Source organism: Alligator mississippiensis, chromosome 6, assembly GCF_030867095.1.
Source record: "Alligator mississippiensis isolate rAllMis1 chromosome 6, rAllMis1, whole genome shotgun sequence".
Taxonomy (NCBI): domain Eukaryota; kingdom Metazoa; phylum Chordata; order Crocodylia; family Alligatoridae; genus Alligator; species Alligator mississippiensis.
The window spans coordinates 92,100,975-92,121,962 of NC_081829.1; the positions used below are offsets into that span (position 1 = coordinate 92,100,975).

General features: G+C 47.0%; 1 protein-coding gene across 4 annotated transcripts in view; it reads right to left on the reverse strand.

Annotated features, from left to right (window-relative positions):
- Positions 1-20,988, reverse strand: part of VWA2 (von Willebrand factor A domain containing 2) — a 57,537-nt gene that overhangs the window by 25,764 nt on the left and 10,785 nt on the right. For all 4 annotated transcript variants that reach the window (XM_059730134.1, XM_059730133.1, XM_059730130.1 and 1 more), the window contains exons 2-5: positions 9,106-9,167; positions 5,283-5,357; positions 1,983-2,116; positions 1,066-1,175 (exon numbers count right to left, since the gene is read on the reverse strand). In XM_059730134.1, the coding sequence (XP_059586117.1) occupies positions 1,066-1,175; positions 1,983-2,116; positions 5,283-5,357; positions 9,106-9,157 (371 nt within the window). In that variant the 5' untranslated portion in view covers positions 9,158-9,167. The remainder of the gene's footprint in view (positions 1-1,065; positions 1,176-1,982; positions 2,117-5,282; positions 5,358-9,105; positions 9,168-20,988) is intronic.

Genomic DNA, 20,988 nt, shown 5'->3' on the forward strand with positions numbered 1-20,988 from the left:
CAGGGCCATTCCTGCCCCACTCCAGCCGGGGGTTTCGGGGAGCAGCTCTGTGGGGTGCCAGGGTCAACCAGGGACAGCAGCAGCAAGCAGGTCCTCCCTGCCAGTGCCCGCTCCCTGCCTGGTCTGCATGGGTGTCCCTTGGTGGTCTTGAGCAGGCACCAGAAGAGGGGGACCGCATGCTGTTGCCATCCCCAGTCAACACCCAACACCTCGCATTGCTGCTCCCTGCGGGTGGAGCACCTGGGCAGCAGGGAACAGCCAACAGAGGAGGCAGAGAGCAAGGAGCAGCCCTGGGCTTCCTCCACCCCTAGGTCAACCAGGGACAGTGGTGGCAGTAGGCAGATCCCCTGGTCTGGGTGTCCCAAACCAGCTCAGAGCTCCAGTTGTTCCTCAGACTTTGAAGGGGAGCCAGGAGTCGGGGGTTACAGGGAACTGGAGCTGCTGGCACATGAGTTACACTACCACACACTCCCCGAATCCACCCCTGCGGCTCCGCAATAAAAGAAATCCAGTTCAGTCCTTCTTAGTTAGCAGAAAAAAGGATGGGACCCAAGGCCTTGCATGAAAAGCACAAAGAAGCTTCTCTGAGGGCTGCAGAGGATCCTTTCCCAGGCTGCAATTAAACATGGATCCCTAGAAGTTTTCAAGAGCAGGTTGAACAGACACTTGGCTGGGATGGTTTAGTTAGGGATGATCCTGCCTTGAGCAGGGGACTGGACTAGGTGACCTTGTGAGGTCCTCTCCAGCTCTACTTCCTTAGGATCCTGTGTTATACTGAAACATAAACCATTTTGTCACAGAGACTCACCATCAACTAACTAACCAACCCAGGCTAGATCATCTGAATCAACGCATCATATTCATTCTCTAATGACAAGGGTAGAACTAAGGCATTTGTTTGTAGATCATGAACTTTACTGGTGTTCAGTCTTCATTAATCTCTCTCCGAGATGTACGCTACTACGGTATGCACAGCTTAGGAATTTTTGCCATTCAAAAAATATTCTAACACCAGAAGAGTTGTGCAGACCCCGAGAAAGAATAAAGCTGTCGAGTCAAACTCACCTAAATGCAATTTTCTTGATTTTCTCTTTGACTTCTTGTTTGGTTAAGTATGAATCCAAGGGAAATTCTAGCCAAGGAGTGGAGCTAAACTGTATCACTCCCACTCTGACCTGAAAGGTGTGAAACAACATAAAGAAGAGGCGGTCAATAAAGTTTTATAGATTCATAGATCACTATTATTTTGATTAAGCTACAGATTGGGAACACTGAAATGTGAGAGAGCAGAGAATGCACCAAACACGACTGATCCAAGCAGCAAGACCACGGGAGGCTTCAGGGAGTAGGCGAAGCCTGAGGAGATGCATATCAGTCAACCGTGGACACAAACCTGGGGGTCTACAAGGTCTTCCATGTCTATATGGCAGTGTAGAGAGTTACCACTGAAAATTCAACTTGAGTTTCCATGGAAAAAATCTTTCCGGTTGTCAAACCCTATAATTAGACCTTGATTTAAGCCAAGATGCAAAATGAGAAAGAACGGCAAGGAGGGGCTGAGCTCTCCACCCTCCCTTCTTATTTTAGTTCGTTTTAAAGCAGATCCCTCTAAATACCAGATACTTGTCCTCTGATCAAAGCGCCTTGCCCAGACAGCTGTATGCTATCCCTGCAGAGCATCAGCTATTAAGAGCTTGCTGTGCTGCTGCTATTCCTATTCAGTAGTGCGAGTCCTAGTGCAGACGGACCATGACTGCATTTTGAAGGGAGGAAGCCTCTGGTACCTTGTCGAGGACTCCACGGAGGGCAAGGGTGCGGATGCGACCACCGCGTCATAACTGTTCCTCTAGGAAAAGTTCCTCTTAATCACACAGAGGCAGGACAGAGCTCAGGAACTGCCCCACACTTTCAGTTTTGTAGGTTCACTCATTGCCGAACTTTTCATGCAATCTGCAAACCGAGATGCTCACCGTCACACTCACCCTATCTGAATTGATGTCCAGGGCATCGCAGAGTTTGCTTGCAAAGTGCTTAGACCTTTCGAAGCTTCCTTTGCCGATGCTATACGACCCATCTAACAGGAACAGGATATCTACTGGAGCGGAGCACTGCATCACTAGGGGAGAACAAGACATGTGCCATCAGGAGGTCCATTTACACACGAGTCACAGGTCACCCAAGTTTTCAGTGAGCCAAACTCAATAGCAAAAAAGAGAACCATCACATCAACTTGTCACGCTCTCCTCTCTTCCTCGGGAACAGAACCAAGAATTTCATGCAAGTGGGATGTCCAATGTATTATCCTAGGGCCAACCTCAGAGGTCACTCGCAGAGACCCCTTTCTGGTCTGGCTACCTTGCACTAGGTACTAGGTAATGGCTTCACCTTTACCATAGGTTTCAGAAATCTGGACTGTATTTGCAAGAGCAAAAAAAAGGCTTTAATTAATATATTCAATTACTCTATTAAATACAGAGACAGCTGACCTAATCGTGTGCTAAGGATGCAGGAAGAAGCAGAGGAGTCCGTGTAGCAGGAATGGATCACGTGAGGACTCAAACGACTTGTGTCATAGTCTCTCACCGTCTCCACATGCAAATGTGTAGTAGTAGGAATTTGTGTAGTGACCACTTGAATGAGATGCATTTCGTCTGGGAAGAAAGAATGCGGCCCATTTTTTCCCCAAATCACACTATATTTTTTTAAATACACAGAGTCCTATCAGTCCTGAAGAGGTGGCAGACATGGCTTTCACAAAGCCACTTCTTCAGGTTGCACTGAAACGGTGTCTTGGTGCTACCTAGGCACATATGTGTATGTCCACTCGGCAATCGCTACCTATTGTCAGCAGCCTCGATGAGTTGGAAGCCAATGTTTTCCACGAAGGAATTAAAGCGAGGTCCTTTCTTTAGTCTCTGCAAAGACACTCAAAACAAAATGAATCCCAGACACTTGGAAAAAGAGAAAGAGGAATCACCCTCGAACTTGCCAGGACAACCACAAATTCATCAAAGCGTTGGCAGCCTGGCAGAAGCACGACGCTCAGGTCACTGCCTCTCTCAAACTAGAGAGCAGAAGATCACAATACTGTGGACGCTCAGTAGTTCAGACAGTAAAGCTTCACGCCGCTGTGTAGGGTTTGGAAACTATCTTTGAAATCTCACTGCTTCAACCCAGCAGCAAACAGCGACTTCTTAGAACAAAGAAACTGGAAGCAAAACCAAAAGAAACCTCCTGCCCTTGCTCATGCTTCTACCCTGTAAAACCTCCAAGCACTGAAACGGGGCCTTGGCATAAGCAACTGCTATGAAGTTTAGAGATAAGTCAGTATTGCCTACCATGCGAAGCAGTGGAACGCAGCCTTAATAATAACAATGCAGACAGCCTTCGACTCTCTGCCCTTTGGTTTACAAGGATTAAAATTACTGCTGTGTAACACTGAACAAAATTCAATGGCAGAGCCAGGAACAGGATCCCGAAGTCCTGACTCTTGGCCCTCTGTAGCCCTCACTGGCGAAGCAGTTGCTAACTTCCCCGAGTGCCACTCCAATCTCCTCCTCTGTCTGATGTGCTGTTCTGCTTTCTGTTCCCTGCCCTATCTGCTGCTCTGCTTTCTACCGCTGGCTCTGTTCTCCTTGGCTGATGTGTTGCTCTGCTTTCTGCTCCCTGCTCTATCTGCTGCCTCTCCCCTCCCCAGTCTGCCACCTGCCACACCAAGAGGTTACCTGTGCTGCACAAAACAGGGGTGGCCAGCCCGTCGCATGTATACAACACTGTCCTACATCTGCGGGGATGCTTGGTCCTCTGTCACAATCCACGTCAGTGAAATGCTCAGAGCAATTCAGCAGTTTCAGTTATGCCACAGAGTTTGATAAGCAACATTTCAAGGGAAATTGAGTTGCCCTGCCCGAGTCCAGATGAGATGACTAGCAGCGATGAGAAGATGAGATGGAAACAATACTTCATGTAGCACTGCAATTCTGCTGAATGCCTCTCTTCCCCCTTCAGCACATCTCCCGGACATTTTTATCGCCATAATTGTTTTCCAGATTCGCTCCTCATAGTGAGAAGTGCGTTTATAATGAGGATTTTCGAATGCCAGATTATAAGGGATTGCAAGTTTTAAAGCATTCCCTTCTGGGTCACTGGACCATGCCAGACAGTAACCTCATTCACTCGGGAGCCCTTTTCTTTGCAAGCCTATTCCAACCCTTGACAGCTGCTCAGAAGCAGAGCGGGGCTGTTTCAGGGTCTCCTAACTAGAGCAGCTTTGCCTTGGGGTTTAAAAGGAAATCAGTGGGACAGGACTCCGAGCTTCACCCGCCACGCTGCCTCGTGCAAATAGTCACAGGCTCAGCTCCTAATGCTTTGTCCCATCACGAAGCGGGGGCAGCGATAAGTTTGATCTCCGTCCTCTCTATCATTGCCCTTCCAGCAGATGTGAATCTAACCAAACCACGTCTCTCTCTCATGACACTTATATGATCCCCCATCGCCATCAGCTTGCAAAGAAGGAGAAATATTGTAAGAATCAGCTCCATGTTAGGAACTTACCACCCTTTCACAAATGGAGAACTGAGTCATGTATGCTAAGGGCATGGACAAGCAAACTAATTACAGCAGGTTAAAAGAGGTGGGACTTACCAGGAGTCGGCTGCTCCATACTCCATGCTGTTACCCTGCGGTAAGTGAAAGCTAAACTGGAGTAAGTCATCCCCCAGGGAAACAGAGCTTAGCTACTCCATTTTAGCTTCCACTAATCATGAAGGAAAGTCAAGCAGACAGCAAGAGGAGTGGCTGATGCATGATAAGTCCCTTCCCACTCTTAAGTCACTAATGTATTTGTTTGTCCATACAACAACTAACCAACCTGGTAAAAGAAAGCTGAATTGGTCTCTGACCTTTCAGATCAGTTGTGTGTTAACAAGGCTGCTCAGGTTCAGACGATCCCGTTAGTCCTTTTGTAAATATATGAATAGTGTTTCAGTGAGGAACAAGATTTTGAGAGACTGAACTATCAAACTTGTTTTAGGGATGGGAATTGAAGCAGGAAGGCAGGCACGGCAGAAAAGATGTCAAATGAAATGAATACACCCTGAGACATGCTTTAAAGGATTGGAAGCAGGGAACATGATGTAGGGCCCAAGGTGGGGTACGTTAGCAGGATTGGAAAGAAATGAAGAGAGCAAGGAGAATGGGATGGTAAATAGAGACACGCAGACAGCAGAGCTCAGCAAGGCCTTGGCAGGGGTTAACTTCTGGTTTAGGAAAAACAAACTTACATTGACCAGCTGCTGAAATCTTGACAATGGTTTCTTGGTTGGCATGAAGTTCTTGTATGCCCTGTACCAGCAGCCCTGTGGGATCAAACAGCTATTAACCCATTACTCTGACCTCCGCAAAGCATTCATTCATATTAACTACCGAGATGCAATTAAAACGCAGCTATGACCGGGGAAAAATTTATGAGGACAATGCTCTTTGAGGTTAACTCAACTCTATCAAACATGACAAATTTACAACTTAAGTATTTCCTAACTGCTAATGCTGCAAGCAGATCGGTGGCTGGAAAAAAGAAAAGAAAAGAAAAAAGCAGCATTTTGCCTCTTGTACCTCAAATGGTGAAGATGCTACAAAGATGCATCATGCGATACAGGAGGAGATGGCATGGCAAGATCTAACTGGCTTCCCAAGAGTAGATCCCTAATCAGAGTTATTTCACTTAGTAAATGCAAGCAGATCTGGTTATGATATAAGAGTCCTTTGTTAAAAAAACAACTCAGCTTTTTTGACGGTTACCTCGTGTTTAGTGGGTTGCTCAGCTTTGGCTGCATTCAGACTTGAAGGTGTACAATAGACAGGTATCCTACTAATGGAGACTAGAGTGCGACAGCATGGGATACGTCTGCATCGGCTTACGAACGCAAGTCGTAACGTGGCTGGAGGACAACCTGCGGTACCGCGCTCCAGACCATGCCTGACACCTCAGAAGAACTGACCAGCCATCAATTTTCATGGAAACATGCATTTCCTACACAGGGCAAGCATAACAGGGACAGGGAGCTGAGGAATCCCTGTAGGACAAAGGGAACAGCCTTACTTAAAAGGGTGCTGCTTTATGAGCAGAGGAGAGATGATCATCCCCACATTTGAGAAGGGCATACAGGCGGGCAAGAGCAGGATGCCTTCTGTCTCACCTGAAAATGCTGACAAACCTCACACCCACAAGAAGAGGAAATACAAGAGAGGAGCTAATGACTTTCAGGACTCATTTTATGCCAAAGATCTGTAATATCCATACTCCCCTCTTCATAGAGGCTATAAGAGTGTGACCAGGAAGGTTGGCTCAGGTCTCGGATGAAGATTTGGCACCAGGTCTCAAAACAGTGCATCAGATGAGAGGCCTGAGCCTTGGACTGTGTCCTACAATCCCAGACTAGAAATGGCAAATGGATTTTATTGACACCCATTGGCTTGGAAGCACTAGGAAGCGATAGGGTTTACTTGCATCAGACTGGAACGTGGCAATGCAACAGGGGAAGTTTTAACATACAGCATTTATAGATAAATACTGCAGATCTGTGATATTTTGAACCAGTTGTTTAAACCACTTTTTCAATCACTGCTTAATAGCAAAAGCCCTAGTGTAGACATGGCTATACATGCAAAACTGAGCTTCTGCTGGTATAGCTGATTTTGCCTGAGTGACATTTAGCCCATAGCTGCAAAGTACATTTTTGCCAAGATAAGTTCTTCCACACTAGAAGCTAGGCCAGCACAGCACTGGTATAGATAGGCCAGTAAAGTATTTTTAGTGTGGGCAAACCTATAGAGAATGCTGTGCTGTTACATTACTAATCCAATGGATGGAGCAGCCTCTCCAGTCACTGCACTCACATTTATACACATACCTTTCTGTCCCGCAACATGCTGGAGATCCAGCAGGTCGGAGCAGACTCGATTAGTTGAATCTGCTCTGCACGTGAGCTGGTGTGCACTGTGCAGTTGTGTAAGCGGTGAAATGCACGTCAGTGTGCAAAAAATGGTGGTGGTGCACTTTGAACTAAAGCACCTCCAATGTGTTTTAGTTCAAAAGCATGCCATTTTCTCAGCGCCGATGCACATTTCACCGCTTATACAACTGCATGCACCGCAGTGCCGCCTGCTTTTAAAAGCGCCCAGTACTGCAGCGCCAACATGTGTACAAACGCCCACAGGGTTGGATCTGGAACAAGGATTGGTTAAAAGATTTTTTCCAACAAAAATCTGAATACCCAAAATTTTTGCCAAAAATTAGATGGGTTTTGAAGCAAAATCTTTAGAAAAAAAATGCCCAGACCTCAAGTTTAAAAAAGAAAATCAAATTTACTACTGAAACCAAGATTTGTGGGGGGAGTTTCTCCCAATAAAAGATTTTCAGCAGAAAAATTTCAACCCGGTCTCTCCAGTCCATAACATACTTCTTTTACTCCACTCGTGCGGTTCTTTTAAATCCTTAGACTTGAAAAAAGTGGCAATAAAGTGAAATGAAATCTTGCAGTAACCGTAAAAGCACTAGCTGTGTCTCCAGCACATGAAAGCAGAGTCTAATTTGTTATTCCAGCTGACCGGCCCTCCTAGAGCTGCTAAAGATTGTATGCAGCTGTAGAAACTGTTACTGCTGGACTCGCTCACACCAGGCACGCTCTGCAACTCGACTCGGGAACAGTTACGTTAAGACGACTGACCATGCAGCTTCAGGGAGATTTTTGGCAGATTCTGATTATCACTCCCTCACAGCTTTGTGTCACCTTGGATTGTCATGTCTCAAGCCTTCTTCCTTTTTATGCGTGGAAGGTGCAAAGCGTCACCAGAAAGTGACTTGTTTTACACGAAAAAAATACTAATTAACAGGCAAGAGGACCAGGAAAGCTACTAAAAGAAAACTCCACCCAGCCCCACCACGGAAAAGGATTCAGAAAGTCAAAAGCACTTCTCACCAGGACCAAGCTGGGACCTGCACTTAAATAATAAATGCTATAATGAAAATTGGCATTTCTGAGACGCCTGCTGGGGCAGCCATAATGCAGGGGTGACAATTGGACATTGCACAGCATGGGGGACTTACTGTATGTTAGCAACTGTAAACCTGCCAGTGGCCTGCCCTTGCTTCAAGTTATAATACTTAAATGTTTTCTTCAGTGGTATTTAGAGGCATCGTGACTGCAAATGCCTTCGGTAGTGTTGCAGCTTCCGACTCTGGGGCCAGATCCTATCTGATGTAAACCAACGTGTACGTAGAGTTAGCTCCTCAAGTCCGAACCGGACCGGGATGTTCAGGTTACCATCGCCAGGATGAGACCTTTCTTTTAAGCCATTTACACCAAGGTCCCACCATGCCAGTCTCACCTTTCCATGGGACAGCTGATGTGCCATCCTTCTTGAAGGCCTCACCCCAGGGAGTCTTTCCACTGACTGTAATAACTGTTAGGTCAGGCTGTATGACTTCATATTAAAATAACAGCCGATTTCACTGGATATGCTCATACCCCAGAGAACCAACACACCAAACGCTTCTTCCAGCGTGCACTGGGGCCTTCATTTGAACAGGGTTTAATAATAAAGTCAAGGAACATCTCTGCCTAAAACCTCATCTTGCCATCACTTTGTACAAGGTGTAGTACCTGTCATTTCAAATCCTACTCAAGCTGATGGGAGAACTGGCAATGCTCAATATTATACCAGGTAATAAGACTTAGAAGGCCTGGCTCCTACACGGAGCCCATTCATGACCGACTGCCTCTTTCCTGCACGTTGGATCTACTGCCAAACTCTGAAGAGGAATAGCTGGAAAATAGTTTGACCTCATTCACACATCTTAGTTGCTTCTTCTGGAAGGCAAGTCATATCACATAGGAAAGTCATATAGGCATGTGTCTCCAAAAGCACAACTTCACATTCTTCCGTAATCCGATCTCATTTATTTGGGTGGAAACTTTAAATTGGCGTCAGTGAATTTTGTTTTTTAACTTAGCCTTGGAATGAGAAACCAATTTAGACCCTGATGCCCCTGCTGAAGTCAGACCCCGAGTCCCACTGGGGTGAAAAGATAATGTTAAAATGTACCTTGGCAGAACAGGAAAATGCAGATGAATTCAAGGCGCAGTAAGAGGCTCATGGTGACAAAACTGAAAAAAAAAAAAAAAAAAGAAATATTAATGCGATTCCTAAAATGCATTTCTCCAGTTAGAACTTGGACGTCTATTCAAGTCCTTTACAACTGGCTAACGTCAATTTAGTTGGATCTGTAGCCATAAAGCCTAAGAATGAACAGTCACAGGAGAGTGAGAAGGAAAAAATGAGCAAGATGTAAATGGATGGAGGGAGAAAGGAGAAAACGGCCCGATCATTACCCTGCTTGCAATGATGCCTGATATCCTCCGGCCCCAGTAGAAGCAGCTGCAGAAGTGGCAAACAAAGACGTCTGTATTGATCTGGGAGAAAAGTAGGGCCCAGAGCAGGCGACCCTTCCTCCACGCATCCCCTGCGCAGAATCAGAACCGTGCAAGGGATGCCCCTGCCTGCGTCAGGAAACTTGGACTCTCGTGGGGCTTGCCCTTCCTGGAAAATACTATGGGGAGGAAGCATCCAAGCGGGAGAAGCATGCAGCCAAAGCAGGCGACTTCTCACGGCTCTGATGGGAATCGGCTGTTTTCTCCAACCCCACCTTCCCGCTCTTCACTGCGTCTTCTCTCCACACCTGCCTCATCATCCTCTACCTTCCCTTCCTTGCTGGTTTCCTTATCCCCTCCTAAGTAGACTCCATCCTCCCCAAAATATCTTGAATTCACTTGGCGTTTGCTGCCACATCACAGTTTACTTTGCCTCCCTGCATGTTCTCTCCTCCCTCCATCCCGTATCCATCTTATCCATTTAGACCGCAGTGTCTTGCGGGTAGCGACTGTCTGTCTCCATCCCTTTTTGTGCGCCACCTCATTTTTGTCGAGTCCTTTGCCATAACCATAATAAAGATGATCATTAATATTACATAATAAAGGCTTAAACAGATGACTTCCGTGCCTCGTTACAAGGTTGAGAGGGCAGAGAGTTTGGGGTGGGGGAGACTTGCTGTTCTATAGTGATAGTGTTTATATATAGGTTAGAAAACCCTTATAACAAAGGTAATACTGAAGGGACGTTGTAGTGATGATGGCCCAGGTGAGGATCTCTTTTATTGGACCACCTCCATGGTTGGGATAGACTTAGACACGCTTTTGAATGGAGCACATTTTAAGGGCAATTTTTACTATGATAAAAAAAAACATTTCTTATCTTGAAGTTATCAAGAATGTCACCTGTTGGCCTTCCCTACCTTTGTAGGGGGAGCAGGGAGAATAGGGCCGAGAGAGTTAGTTTTCAGACCTTAACTGAAAGAACAAAGGTGTTGAGTCTTTAACAGAGTTTCCTTTCTTCAAAACGCTAGGCAGCGCTTGGAGTTTAAAAGGGGTCACCCAGAGACAAGGTTAAAATTAACAAACATCCTCTTCCCCTCTCAACTGCTTTGGCCAGACAGGACTTCAAGTTTTCCAAGGACTCACCCAAAACAGATGAACGCACACCTTTCAGGACCACTTTCCTCATGAGAAAATTAAAAAAAAAGCAACCAACTTTTCTCTCCTTTCCCACCAAGTTTGCATGGCACCTTCAGAGTGGAAATGGAAACAGGAACCAAGGAGAAAAGAGGGAAATAAACATTTTGAAAGGCTCATTTTGGTTCAGTTTTCGTAGGTTAGAAAAAACCAAAACACATGCACACTGGAGTCTTTGGGCACGACGTTCTAGCAATCTGAATTACAGGGACAGACATCCAAAAATAAAGAGGTACCAGCTCAGCTGTAGAGCATTTATGAGCTGATCTGTCTCCCTGGTTTGACTATTCCTAACCATAACAGCAGCAAATGTCTTTGGCAATTTGGGCTGGGGAGTCCTTGCCCAGGGCACACGTGCATGGAGTTGGTAAAGACTTCATCTACAGCAGCAATAAAGAAACACAGCTTGCCTTTTACCCTGAAAAAAGTGCACGTGGAGGCACTGTATATACTGGGGCTGGCTTAAATTGCCTTTTAGGATCCTGAACGCAGAGGGACAGAGCTAATTGATGGCTGGCTGCCGCAGAAACCCTGGGAGGTAAACATGGCAGTTCTTCCATTGCAAGCTTCACTCCAGCTGCTTCTGGGATTGAGGGGGCATTTACAAATCTCTTTAAACAGATTTGGGCACTCAGCGGTGGTGACATTTCCAACACACGGTGTAGCTGGCTGGTGCCCAGACTTGCTGCAGCCCAAATTTTGATTTAAAATCTTCACTGGCTCTAGAAACGCCGAGTGCACTTGCAAGCACAGAACGAAGCTGGCCAGATGTAGCCTGGTGCTTCCCCCAGCATCACTGAAAAAGCAAATTAGGCTATGGGAGCATTTCCCAAGGGCTGGGTCCATTAGGCTGGGGAACTGATTTCTGAATGATGATTTCAAAGGATGGTGAAAGAGGTGGTGACACCCCGCTTCTACTCCCCCAGCAAATACAGGACTTTTAAGTGAATCATCTTGCAGGCTAACCCGGCCTGCTCTGCACCAAGTCTCTAAACCAGCGATTCTCAGCTAGGATGCCACGACACCCTGAGATGCCTTGAGATCCTTTTAAGGGTGTTGTGGGGTGCCACGCAATACTAAGTGTGCAAATGCCTACACATGATTTGCAAGAAAAGCCCAGAGATTTTAAACAGGAATCCACAGTATCAAAACCTTTCTGCCTTGCTGTGGGCTTTCTTTGCAAAACAATGACTTCTCTTTGTATAAATCAAGAAACAAGTGAAGAGATGGCATTTTCCTGAGTCTGCCCAAGTCTAAGCAGGGGTTCCTGCCTCGAGTCTGAAAAGGTTGAGAACCACTCCTCTACATGTATCAGTCTACAACACGTCATGTTTGCATGGAGAATATTTGCTAGCAGTTTAAACAACCAATTGAGAGTCTGTTCTTTCTTGGCTCCAGACTCGACTGCCTTTTTGACCTTGGGTCAATCTCCTAGAACAAAGAAGTCAAACTCACCTACGGCTCCAGACCGGATTCAGATCGTGGTGCTCCTCAAAGGCCTGATCTGGCCTGAGACATGGGGGCGGCTTTCTTGGCCACCATAGTAGCAGCAGGTCTGGAGATGGCAAGGGGTCTAGGGGTGGGGGGCCTGGTGGCAGCAGGAGTCCAGGAGCAGGGATTTGACTGCAGTGGGGGTCTGGGGATGGCCACATCAGTGAGCCAAGCTTGCCACCGATGGCTATGGCCAGTGAGACCAAAGGCCCCTGCTTTCTGTGGCAGACCACAGCCCCCAACCTCCGATAGCCTCGTAACCATATGAGTAGCCCTTCTCTGGACCCGCTCAAGGTCATCCACATCCCTCTTGAAGTGCGGTGCCCAGAACTAGATGCAGTACTCCAACTGTGGCCTTGCCACCACCGCATAGAGGGGAAGTATCACCTCCCTGGACCAGCGCGTGATGCTCCTGCTAATGCATGATAAAGTGCGGTTAGCTTTACTGATCACTTCATCACGTTGGTGGCTCATGTTCATGTTGGAGTCAACTATGGTTCCAAGATCCTTTCCGCTGCCGTGCTGCTGAGAAGGTCCTCCCCCAGCCTGTAAGCATGCTGGTGATTTCTTCTCCCTAGATGCAGCACCTTGCACTTGTCTTTGTTGAACTGCATCCTATTCTTTTCTGCCCACTTTTCCAACCAGTTCAGGTTCACCTGGATTCGATCACTTCCCACTAGTGTGTTTACTGTACCCCATAATTTCATGTCATCCATGAATTTGGACAGAGTGCTCTCCATCCCTCATTCAAGTTGCTGATGAAGACATTGAATAGCACAGATCCAAGGACTGAGCCTTGGGGGACCCCGCTGCCCACATCTTTCCAGGTTATAATAATGACCCGTCCACCACCACTCTCTGGGTGTGACCCGTAAGCCAATTTGCCACCTGCCTGACCATGTAATCATCTATGTCACCACCGTTCAGTTTGTTTATGAGAATAGGATGAGATATTGTATCAAAGGCCTTCTTAAAATCCAAGCTCATGACATCTACCTCGACGCCTGCATTTAAGCATTTTGTGATCTGGTCATAAAAAGAAACACCGTTGGTCAGGCAGGATCTACCTGCTATGAACCTGTGCTGGTTGCCCTTCAGCACTATTTGTCCTGCTGGACTCCCACAAATGTGATCCTTGATAATTTTTTCAAAGGTTTTCCCAAAGATAGTGGCGAGATTAACCGGTCTATAGTTACCTGGATCCTCCTTCCTCCCCTTCTTGAAAATAGGGACCACATTGGCCCCTTTCCAGTCCTCCGGGACCTGACCTGAGCACCAAGAGTGCCATGTCAGTGGCTCTGCTATGACACTGGCCAGTTTCTTCAGCACCCTTGGATGAAGATCATCCGGGCCTGCTGACTTAAACACATTCAGCCCCTCCAAGTGTCCCTTTTCTAGGTCAGTGCTGACCACTGATGGGCTGGTGTTCCTCCTGTGCTTGTCTATAATGCAATTGGGAGATTTGTCTTGATACGTGTCCAGGAATACAGAGGCAAAAAACTAATTGAAGAGTTCAGCCTTGTCCTTCCTATCTGTTTAAAGCAAGATATTGAGACTGTTCTATTTCTTCATGGTCCAAGCAGTTACGTAGCTGATCAAGCCGAAAGCTTCAGTCACAGATTGTAGTCAACCTTTAAAGATGCTCAGGACAGTGGAAAGAGGTCAATGAGGGGGACAGTATGAGGAGAGACACTCAAGTATTATTTGATTCAGGGCAGTGCTGCCCCATAGGACAGATAAGTAGCATGGGGTTGGTCTGGGGGCTGGATCCAGTCAACCAGATCCAGGTATGGAACAAGTTCACACATCACCCTGACCCCAGGCACCAGATCCGGGGGCAGGATGACCCTGCACACTGGTGCAATGCAGCATGCAAAGCCATCACCCAGCCATTGCGGCTCTCCACAGGTCTGGAAATTGATATAGGAGACGCCAAACTTCTTGTAATGTAGCATTAGGGGTGGGATGTAAAGCATTGGCTGTATTTCAGTCTTGCTCCAAATGCCTTCTAGAGTCCTCTAGAGGCAGCCACTGCAGGAGCAAAACTGGGTTCCAGATTGATCTGATCAACCGTCCACTGAATGCATTTCCACAGGCTTCAGCTGGCATTGGGACAAGTCATGCATGCTCAGTCCTGCAGTCTGCTAGGACCATTCAGCTCCATAAGGATGGAAAAGGCAGGTACCTCGACCTCTCTGTGATCGCGGGTTGCACACTGAATGAGCCAGCATCATTGTGAAACTGTTCCTTACTCTCTTAGAGCACACATTTTGGAGAGGGAGAGTGGGAAGGGAGCAAAAGGATAAACAGAAGTAAAAGGGACTGCACTGTGGGATAAACAAATCAGGAATCTGGGGATCCAGTGGGGCAAATCAGGCCCTGGGACCTCAGTAAAAAAAAAAAAGACACAAAACACTCAAGCACATATTCCAGCTGCGTTAAGACTGCTTGTTTTACACTTTTGGCATCAGACGGAAGAAAAACTAATGGCAGAGATCACAGAAAGGGGATGGTTGGTACTATTCAAGAGACAGATCTGGGAGCCAGTTATAATATCATAAGGTCAGATTGCCAAAATGTATTTAGGTGCTTCAGGTGTTTTTGGAAACCCCATTCAGCTCCTAAATGCCTTTGAAAATCCTCCATTAGCTTCCTACGTGTCCTTGGATACATCAGCATCTCTATTTTTCCATATACAGAATAGGATATAGTGGGTCTTGTTCTAACAAACTAGATTTGTAGACATTGGGGAAGCATTTTAAGATCCTTAGATGTTGGAAGTTACAGGAGAGATAAGTCTTATGTTCATATAACTTATTCGAGATACTGGTGAGACCATCTGGAATGAGCTGTGCCAGTCTAATGACTCATATAGAAGACGGATTAGAGAAAGGGATGATAACAGGTGCTGTATTAGTAGACCTATCAGCAGCATATGACACAGTCAACCATGGAAACCTGCTTGCCAAAGCCTATAGCATGACACCCAACTACCACGTAGTGCAGTTCCTCTGATCTCTTTTGGAAAATAGACATTTTTATGTAGAACTGTGCAAGAAACAGCTGCTGTAGATGACAATGAAAAGGCCTCCCAAAGGGTCACATGCTAGCACCGACCCTTTTTTAACACATATGCCAATGATCAACCCATACAGACTAATATAAGGAGCTTCATATATATTGATGATCTACACATCACATCGCAAGAGAAGGACTTCACCACTGTCAAGAACAGACTGACATGTGCACCAAGCAACCTCTCAGATTACTACAATAAGAACCAGCTTCACACCAACCCAACCAAGATGCAGGTCACAACTTTTCACCTATGCCATGGAGAAACCAAGTAGAAATTAAACATCATCTGGGATGGAAACCCACTGACTAATCACCCAAACCCTGTGCACTTGGGGGTTACACTGGACTGAACACTTACCTTCAAAGCATACGTAGAGAAGATGAAAGGGAAAGTCAGTGCCTGCAACAATATACTTCAAAAGTTGGTCTCCTCAAAGCGGGGAGCAAACTCAGCTAGATTATGAACCACTGCTATTGTGTTACTCCACTGCTGTCTGGGATGGGAATGATCAATTCATGTCAAGAAAATAGACCCAGTTCTAAACTATAACTATTGTGAAATAACAAGATGTCTAAAGCCAGCACCAAAAGATAGCCGCTGGTATTGCACCACCTGATATCAGAAAGGTACCAAGCCAAAAAGAAAGATCATAGCAAATCAAAGACCCCAGGCATCCACTCTATGGTCACAGAGAAGTAACTAAACAGCTTAAAATGCAGAAGAGTTTTGTGACCAGCATTGAACACAATGGCTGACAGGGTGCAACTGAGGTTATGGAAGGAAATACTACATGCAATCAGGTATTGATTGCAATCTGAAATGGACCTGAAACCCCAAGAGGACCTTCAAGAAGGGTGGATCTACATTGGCCACCATGGCAAAGCCAGAATCACCTGCCCATGCAAACCGGAAGATCAAAAACAAGTATGATCAAATGAGGCTACTCTAATGACACGAGTGTATGCAAGTGCGGTGAAATGTTGGCTACAGAACACATGCCCGTTTGCCAACTTCACGGCGAGACCTGCATGAAGGAGGACCTTGCTGCAGCAATGGAAAGAGCCATCTCTTGTGCATGATCCTGGGAAAACATCTAGCGTACGATAAGAACACGAGAAGATGACGACAACCCATTTCAGGAAGGATGAATTCAAATGGGAGCAGGTGCATAAAAGAGCTTCTAGGATAATTAGGGGAGCAGAGAGGATCTTATGACAGAAGACCAGAAAAACTTGGCTTGTTCAGCCTAGAGAAAGGAAGTCTGAAAAGAAGCATGATCACCGAGTCATGAGACATATTGGGGATAAATCCTGGGCAAGAAAATTAACTATTTAAGAACAAATGGGTTAAACAAGGAACAACTAAAATGTAGGCTGCAAATTAGAAGATAGTTTCTAATTGTTGATATTCCAGAGGTCCCTTCAGGAGCAGCGGGGCCAAGACCCTAGGCAGTTGATGAAAGAGATTATGAAACTTGGTTCCCTCAATAGCAACGGAATGGGCTTGATGACCTAGGAGGTCCTGTGCACTCCTAGGTTTTTACAGGTATCGTGTGAAAGGGATTCTCTTATCGACTGAGTGGTGTGATAAGCCTTGACCATTTTGAATGAGAAATCCCATGCAACCTCAGATTAAATGAGAGGTTGGGGGACATCCAACTGAAAGCTAGAGGAACAAAAGGAGCCACTTGTTATCCACACTGCCAGAAGGTACAAATCCAAAAAAAATCCACTCCCACGAACCAGAGTTGCCAGAAACAGTAACTTCATTGCAGAGGAAAGCACTGGCCCTTACCTCTCTCATCCCCCGTGCTCATGACCTGTGCACAGCTTCATTACCCAACATGCCTAACCAGACCTGTAAACAGAAACAGTCTAGGAAGGCAGGAGGCTGTTAATTAGATCTGTCCTGATTAAACGTGTCTGAGCAAAGAGCAGTGACGAGAGGGCCTGCATGTACACGGTAAGAAACGGATATATCCTACCGAGTGGTATCCAATACCAATTCCTTGTTGGCTAACAAAATGCACAGGATGGGAGGATGGAAGAAGGAACAGAGGAAGCACAGCTGAGAGTCCACTCCCTACAATGAAGTGTATGGCAAGACGTCATCTTTCTTCTCTTTAGCAATGATAATCGTGCAGTTGGCAAGGGGAGAAGGAATTTTGTTGTCTGGTGTGTCAAAGGAAGAAACCTTCTAGTGGCCAGAGGATGCTTTGTCCTGTCTTCATCTAAATTACATGTCATCTTTCACAAAAGCTCTCCAAAGGCCTGATCGATATTATAAGCCAAACTGATGACGAGGGAAAATTACATCCCATGGTTGTGATGACGTCGGTTCTTGCCATCCCAGAAGTTGGCAGAGGTAAGACTCCACTGTATTTGGAGGAACCCAAGCAAGTCAAGATAAGTGGGGCTCCCTGCAGAAGTATCTGGGCCTTCATCTGGATTTCCAATCTCCATAACCATGACACAGCTGTCAAGCACGTGCCATAGCTAATCGCTGCTAATCAGGGAGTGGGAGGAGGTAGGCAGAGTTCCCTAGCATGATGCCTTGGCTGACCAGCAGCACTGTATTACAAGCAGATGGAGAGTGCAAAGAGGTCCATCACAGACAGCACTGCCAGGTTTAACAAAATATCTCTATTATCTTCAGCTCTTTGCTGGTCCCCTGCAGGCAGGGGTCAAATCTGGCTTGGGAGCACACAGCAAGAACGTATTACCGTTCTGAACAAAGTTTCTTTCGTCGTGCAAGAATGCAGATCCCAACTCCAAATGCAACAGCTCAAGCCAAGAGACTAAGTCAAGGGCCAAAGCCTTTAATTGCCTGTCATAACCTGGACGCTTGCCTGCGCTCAAGTTAAAACAAACAAAAAGGGAAAATTTAGCTCCTTGTGTAAACGCTGTTCTTCTTTGGCATGGCAGCTGGGGCCACAAGCAGGCTGAATGGTTTAAGAGCCCAGAATGACATGCAAAACCCATGAGGATGAGACACAGATCAAGGACGCGTCCCGTATCAGCCGGCTTTGCCGTTGGTTAGCTTTCAACCCACAACAATGGGAATCTGAGACTTTCACCTTAGCAACAAATGACTACAGTGACATGAGTCCATCAGTCTCATAACAACATGGAAGTGGGCTCGAGGCTGCTGCCCCCGAGTCCTGGGCCTTACCCTCAGTCCCAACCCCTTCTTCTTTGTGTTGTTCATTTGTTGCCCTCAGTTCAAACTATAAAGTAAATGTTTGGGGTGTCTCAAATACGGCAAGAAGCCTATTGGGGCTCTGATCCCAGAAGATGACCCCAGCTATTGTATTGTATTGTACTGTATCATATTATAGTGTAATATAAGTATTAACAGCACCAAGGTCTTCTCCAAAGTACCTCACTTGTGAAAGACCAGAAAGCTACAGCTATCACTGAAGTTGCCTCCCATTAGAAAATAGCTGTATCCTGAATTAATCTTGTCAGCAGGGATCCTGGTTTTCTCTGTTAAAAAATCCAAAATTCTCTGATAAAAACCCCCATAAAATCCAAATTTTTCCATGATTCATAACAAACACCACTATATATACAGGTACCAGCTGAATGCAATGTTTTATTGATACATTTCCAATTTTAAAGCCATTTGCAAACCTACCAGTGCCTCAGTCATTATAATAAAATAAATTCTAAATATCTATATATTTAGGTTTTTTTTAATCATGGAAAATCCCTGCCCCCCTTTACATACCAGGACACGGGTCCAGCTGCAGCTTCCCCCCCTCCCACCCCTGATTTGGTGCTGAGCAGCCTTGATATGCCAGTGGCCTGCCCCTGCCCATGCCATTGCCCCTCACTCCCACGCCACAGCCTCCCCGCTGTGCTGGTGCCCCGGGTGTCCTGCAGTCCCCCGGCCATGGGAAGCTTGGCAGCAGGCAGAGCAGGTGGGAGGGAGGAGGAAAAGGAGAGGAGAGAAGGGGGATGAGGAGAATGAGAAAAGGAGCAAGATGGGGACATAGCAAGGGCCATGGCCAGGGCCAGTTGAATCTGTCCCAGTTGCCTTCTAGCTCCCACCAAGTGGGAACTTATGCTGCCTGCCCACTGCCCCCATGCGAGTCCGTGGCCCACCACAGTCCCCACCCTGCAACCCCTGCCCCCAAGTGCTCGCTGCCCCAATGGGTCCAGGTGGCGGCAGCGGGTGAAGCACAGCGCATCGAGGCCGAGCAGAGCTGCCCTTGGCAACTACAAGCTCATTGTGGCCCCGGCCAGCTTTAGGGCTGCCAACCCTCCGGGACTGGAGTCTCCAGCAATTAGATATAAATCTCCAGGAGACTGCTGAGAGTCACCCAGGAGATAAATAATAGGGCATTCATTAACATAAATATTAAATGTTCAATCTAATTTTTACAGTAGTCCAGTGGGTTTTTTAAATGTAATGGTACCTGACGTAAAGTCTATGCACTGTAATCCGTAACTGATATACGCAAGCATGCAGGCACATTTGTGTTATGTGTTGTGGGCATGCTGGCGTTCTGGAAACCTCCTGGAAACGATTCAAATAGAGTTGTCAACCCTAGCCAGCTCCTGCACGCTGCCCGGAGCCACCGCCACTGGTCCCTGCTGCAGGACGTGGAGCCGCTCTGCCGGGACGTGCCATCCAAGCCCAGCCCGACCCGTGGTGCTAAGTGCTTTGATGCGCCCACTGCCACCACCTGGGCAGTGAGCACCTGGGAGCAGTGGGACGGGGTATTTATTTTATTATAATGACTGAGGACTCGCATCTGGGCAGCAGGTAGGTGGCAGCAGTCCCCATTTCGCAGGGGCTAAAAAGGTGGCTGGGGCAGACCCCACCTGCTACATCCCCCCGCCACTTCCCCTCCTCCTCCTCTCCATCCCACTTGCCCTGACTGTCACCAGGCTTCCCTTCCCCTCCTTCCCTGCAGGGCTAATCAATAGCCCCTGAAACCCGAAAAAATCAAGCCTAGGGGCCATGCAGGGACTAGGACATTGCTGGCCCCCTGTCCCCAACCCCCCAGCCCTGCCAGAGGGGGCCCCCAGCTGCCCCCAGGCTCCAGCCCCCTAGCCTCACCAGCCCCTACTTACCCCAAAGGCTGCAGGAGGCGAGCTGAGTTAGGTGGTCGCAGATTCCCAGGCCCCAGCCCTACCCCCTCCAGACACGGTTGGGATGGCCATCGAGGTACCTCAAGAATAGAGGACAGTTGCATTTAGTGCAACTGTCTCCACTGCCATGAACATCATGTGCCTCCCGAGGCTGGAGGGGCACGGCGAGCTCCCACAGGCAGCTGCGGCAGTGTCGGCGGTGGGGGCAGGCTGAGCGCAGAGCTCCCGCAGGCGGCCACGGTGGTGTCAGCGGCAGGGGGAGGGTGCTAAGCAGTGAAAAATAGAGGACATAAAGGCATCCAGTTTCATATCAATAGAGGACAGAGGACTAGAAAACCGGGCTGTCCTCTATAAAGCCAGACGAATGGCCACCCTAGACATGGCATATGGTTTCACACCATTTTTGCAAGAAACTCGTTGCAGGCAGGAACTCTGTCAGCCTGTGGAGAGCTGTTGGCAAAATGGGAAACCCATGGTTTCCCACTTGAAAGGGGAAAAATCTGCATTCTTCTCCTTTAAAAGGGGAAAATGTGTGTTTTTCCATAGGAAACAGAAAACCTGGATCCCTGCTCATCAGTCATTATCTCCATATGCATCTGGGATATGTCAGACACATTGATTATCAATGAGTAGACAGAGGGAAATCATAAAGTCCAGCCCTGCTACAGTAAAGTGAGAGGATACTCTAGGC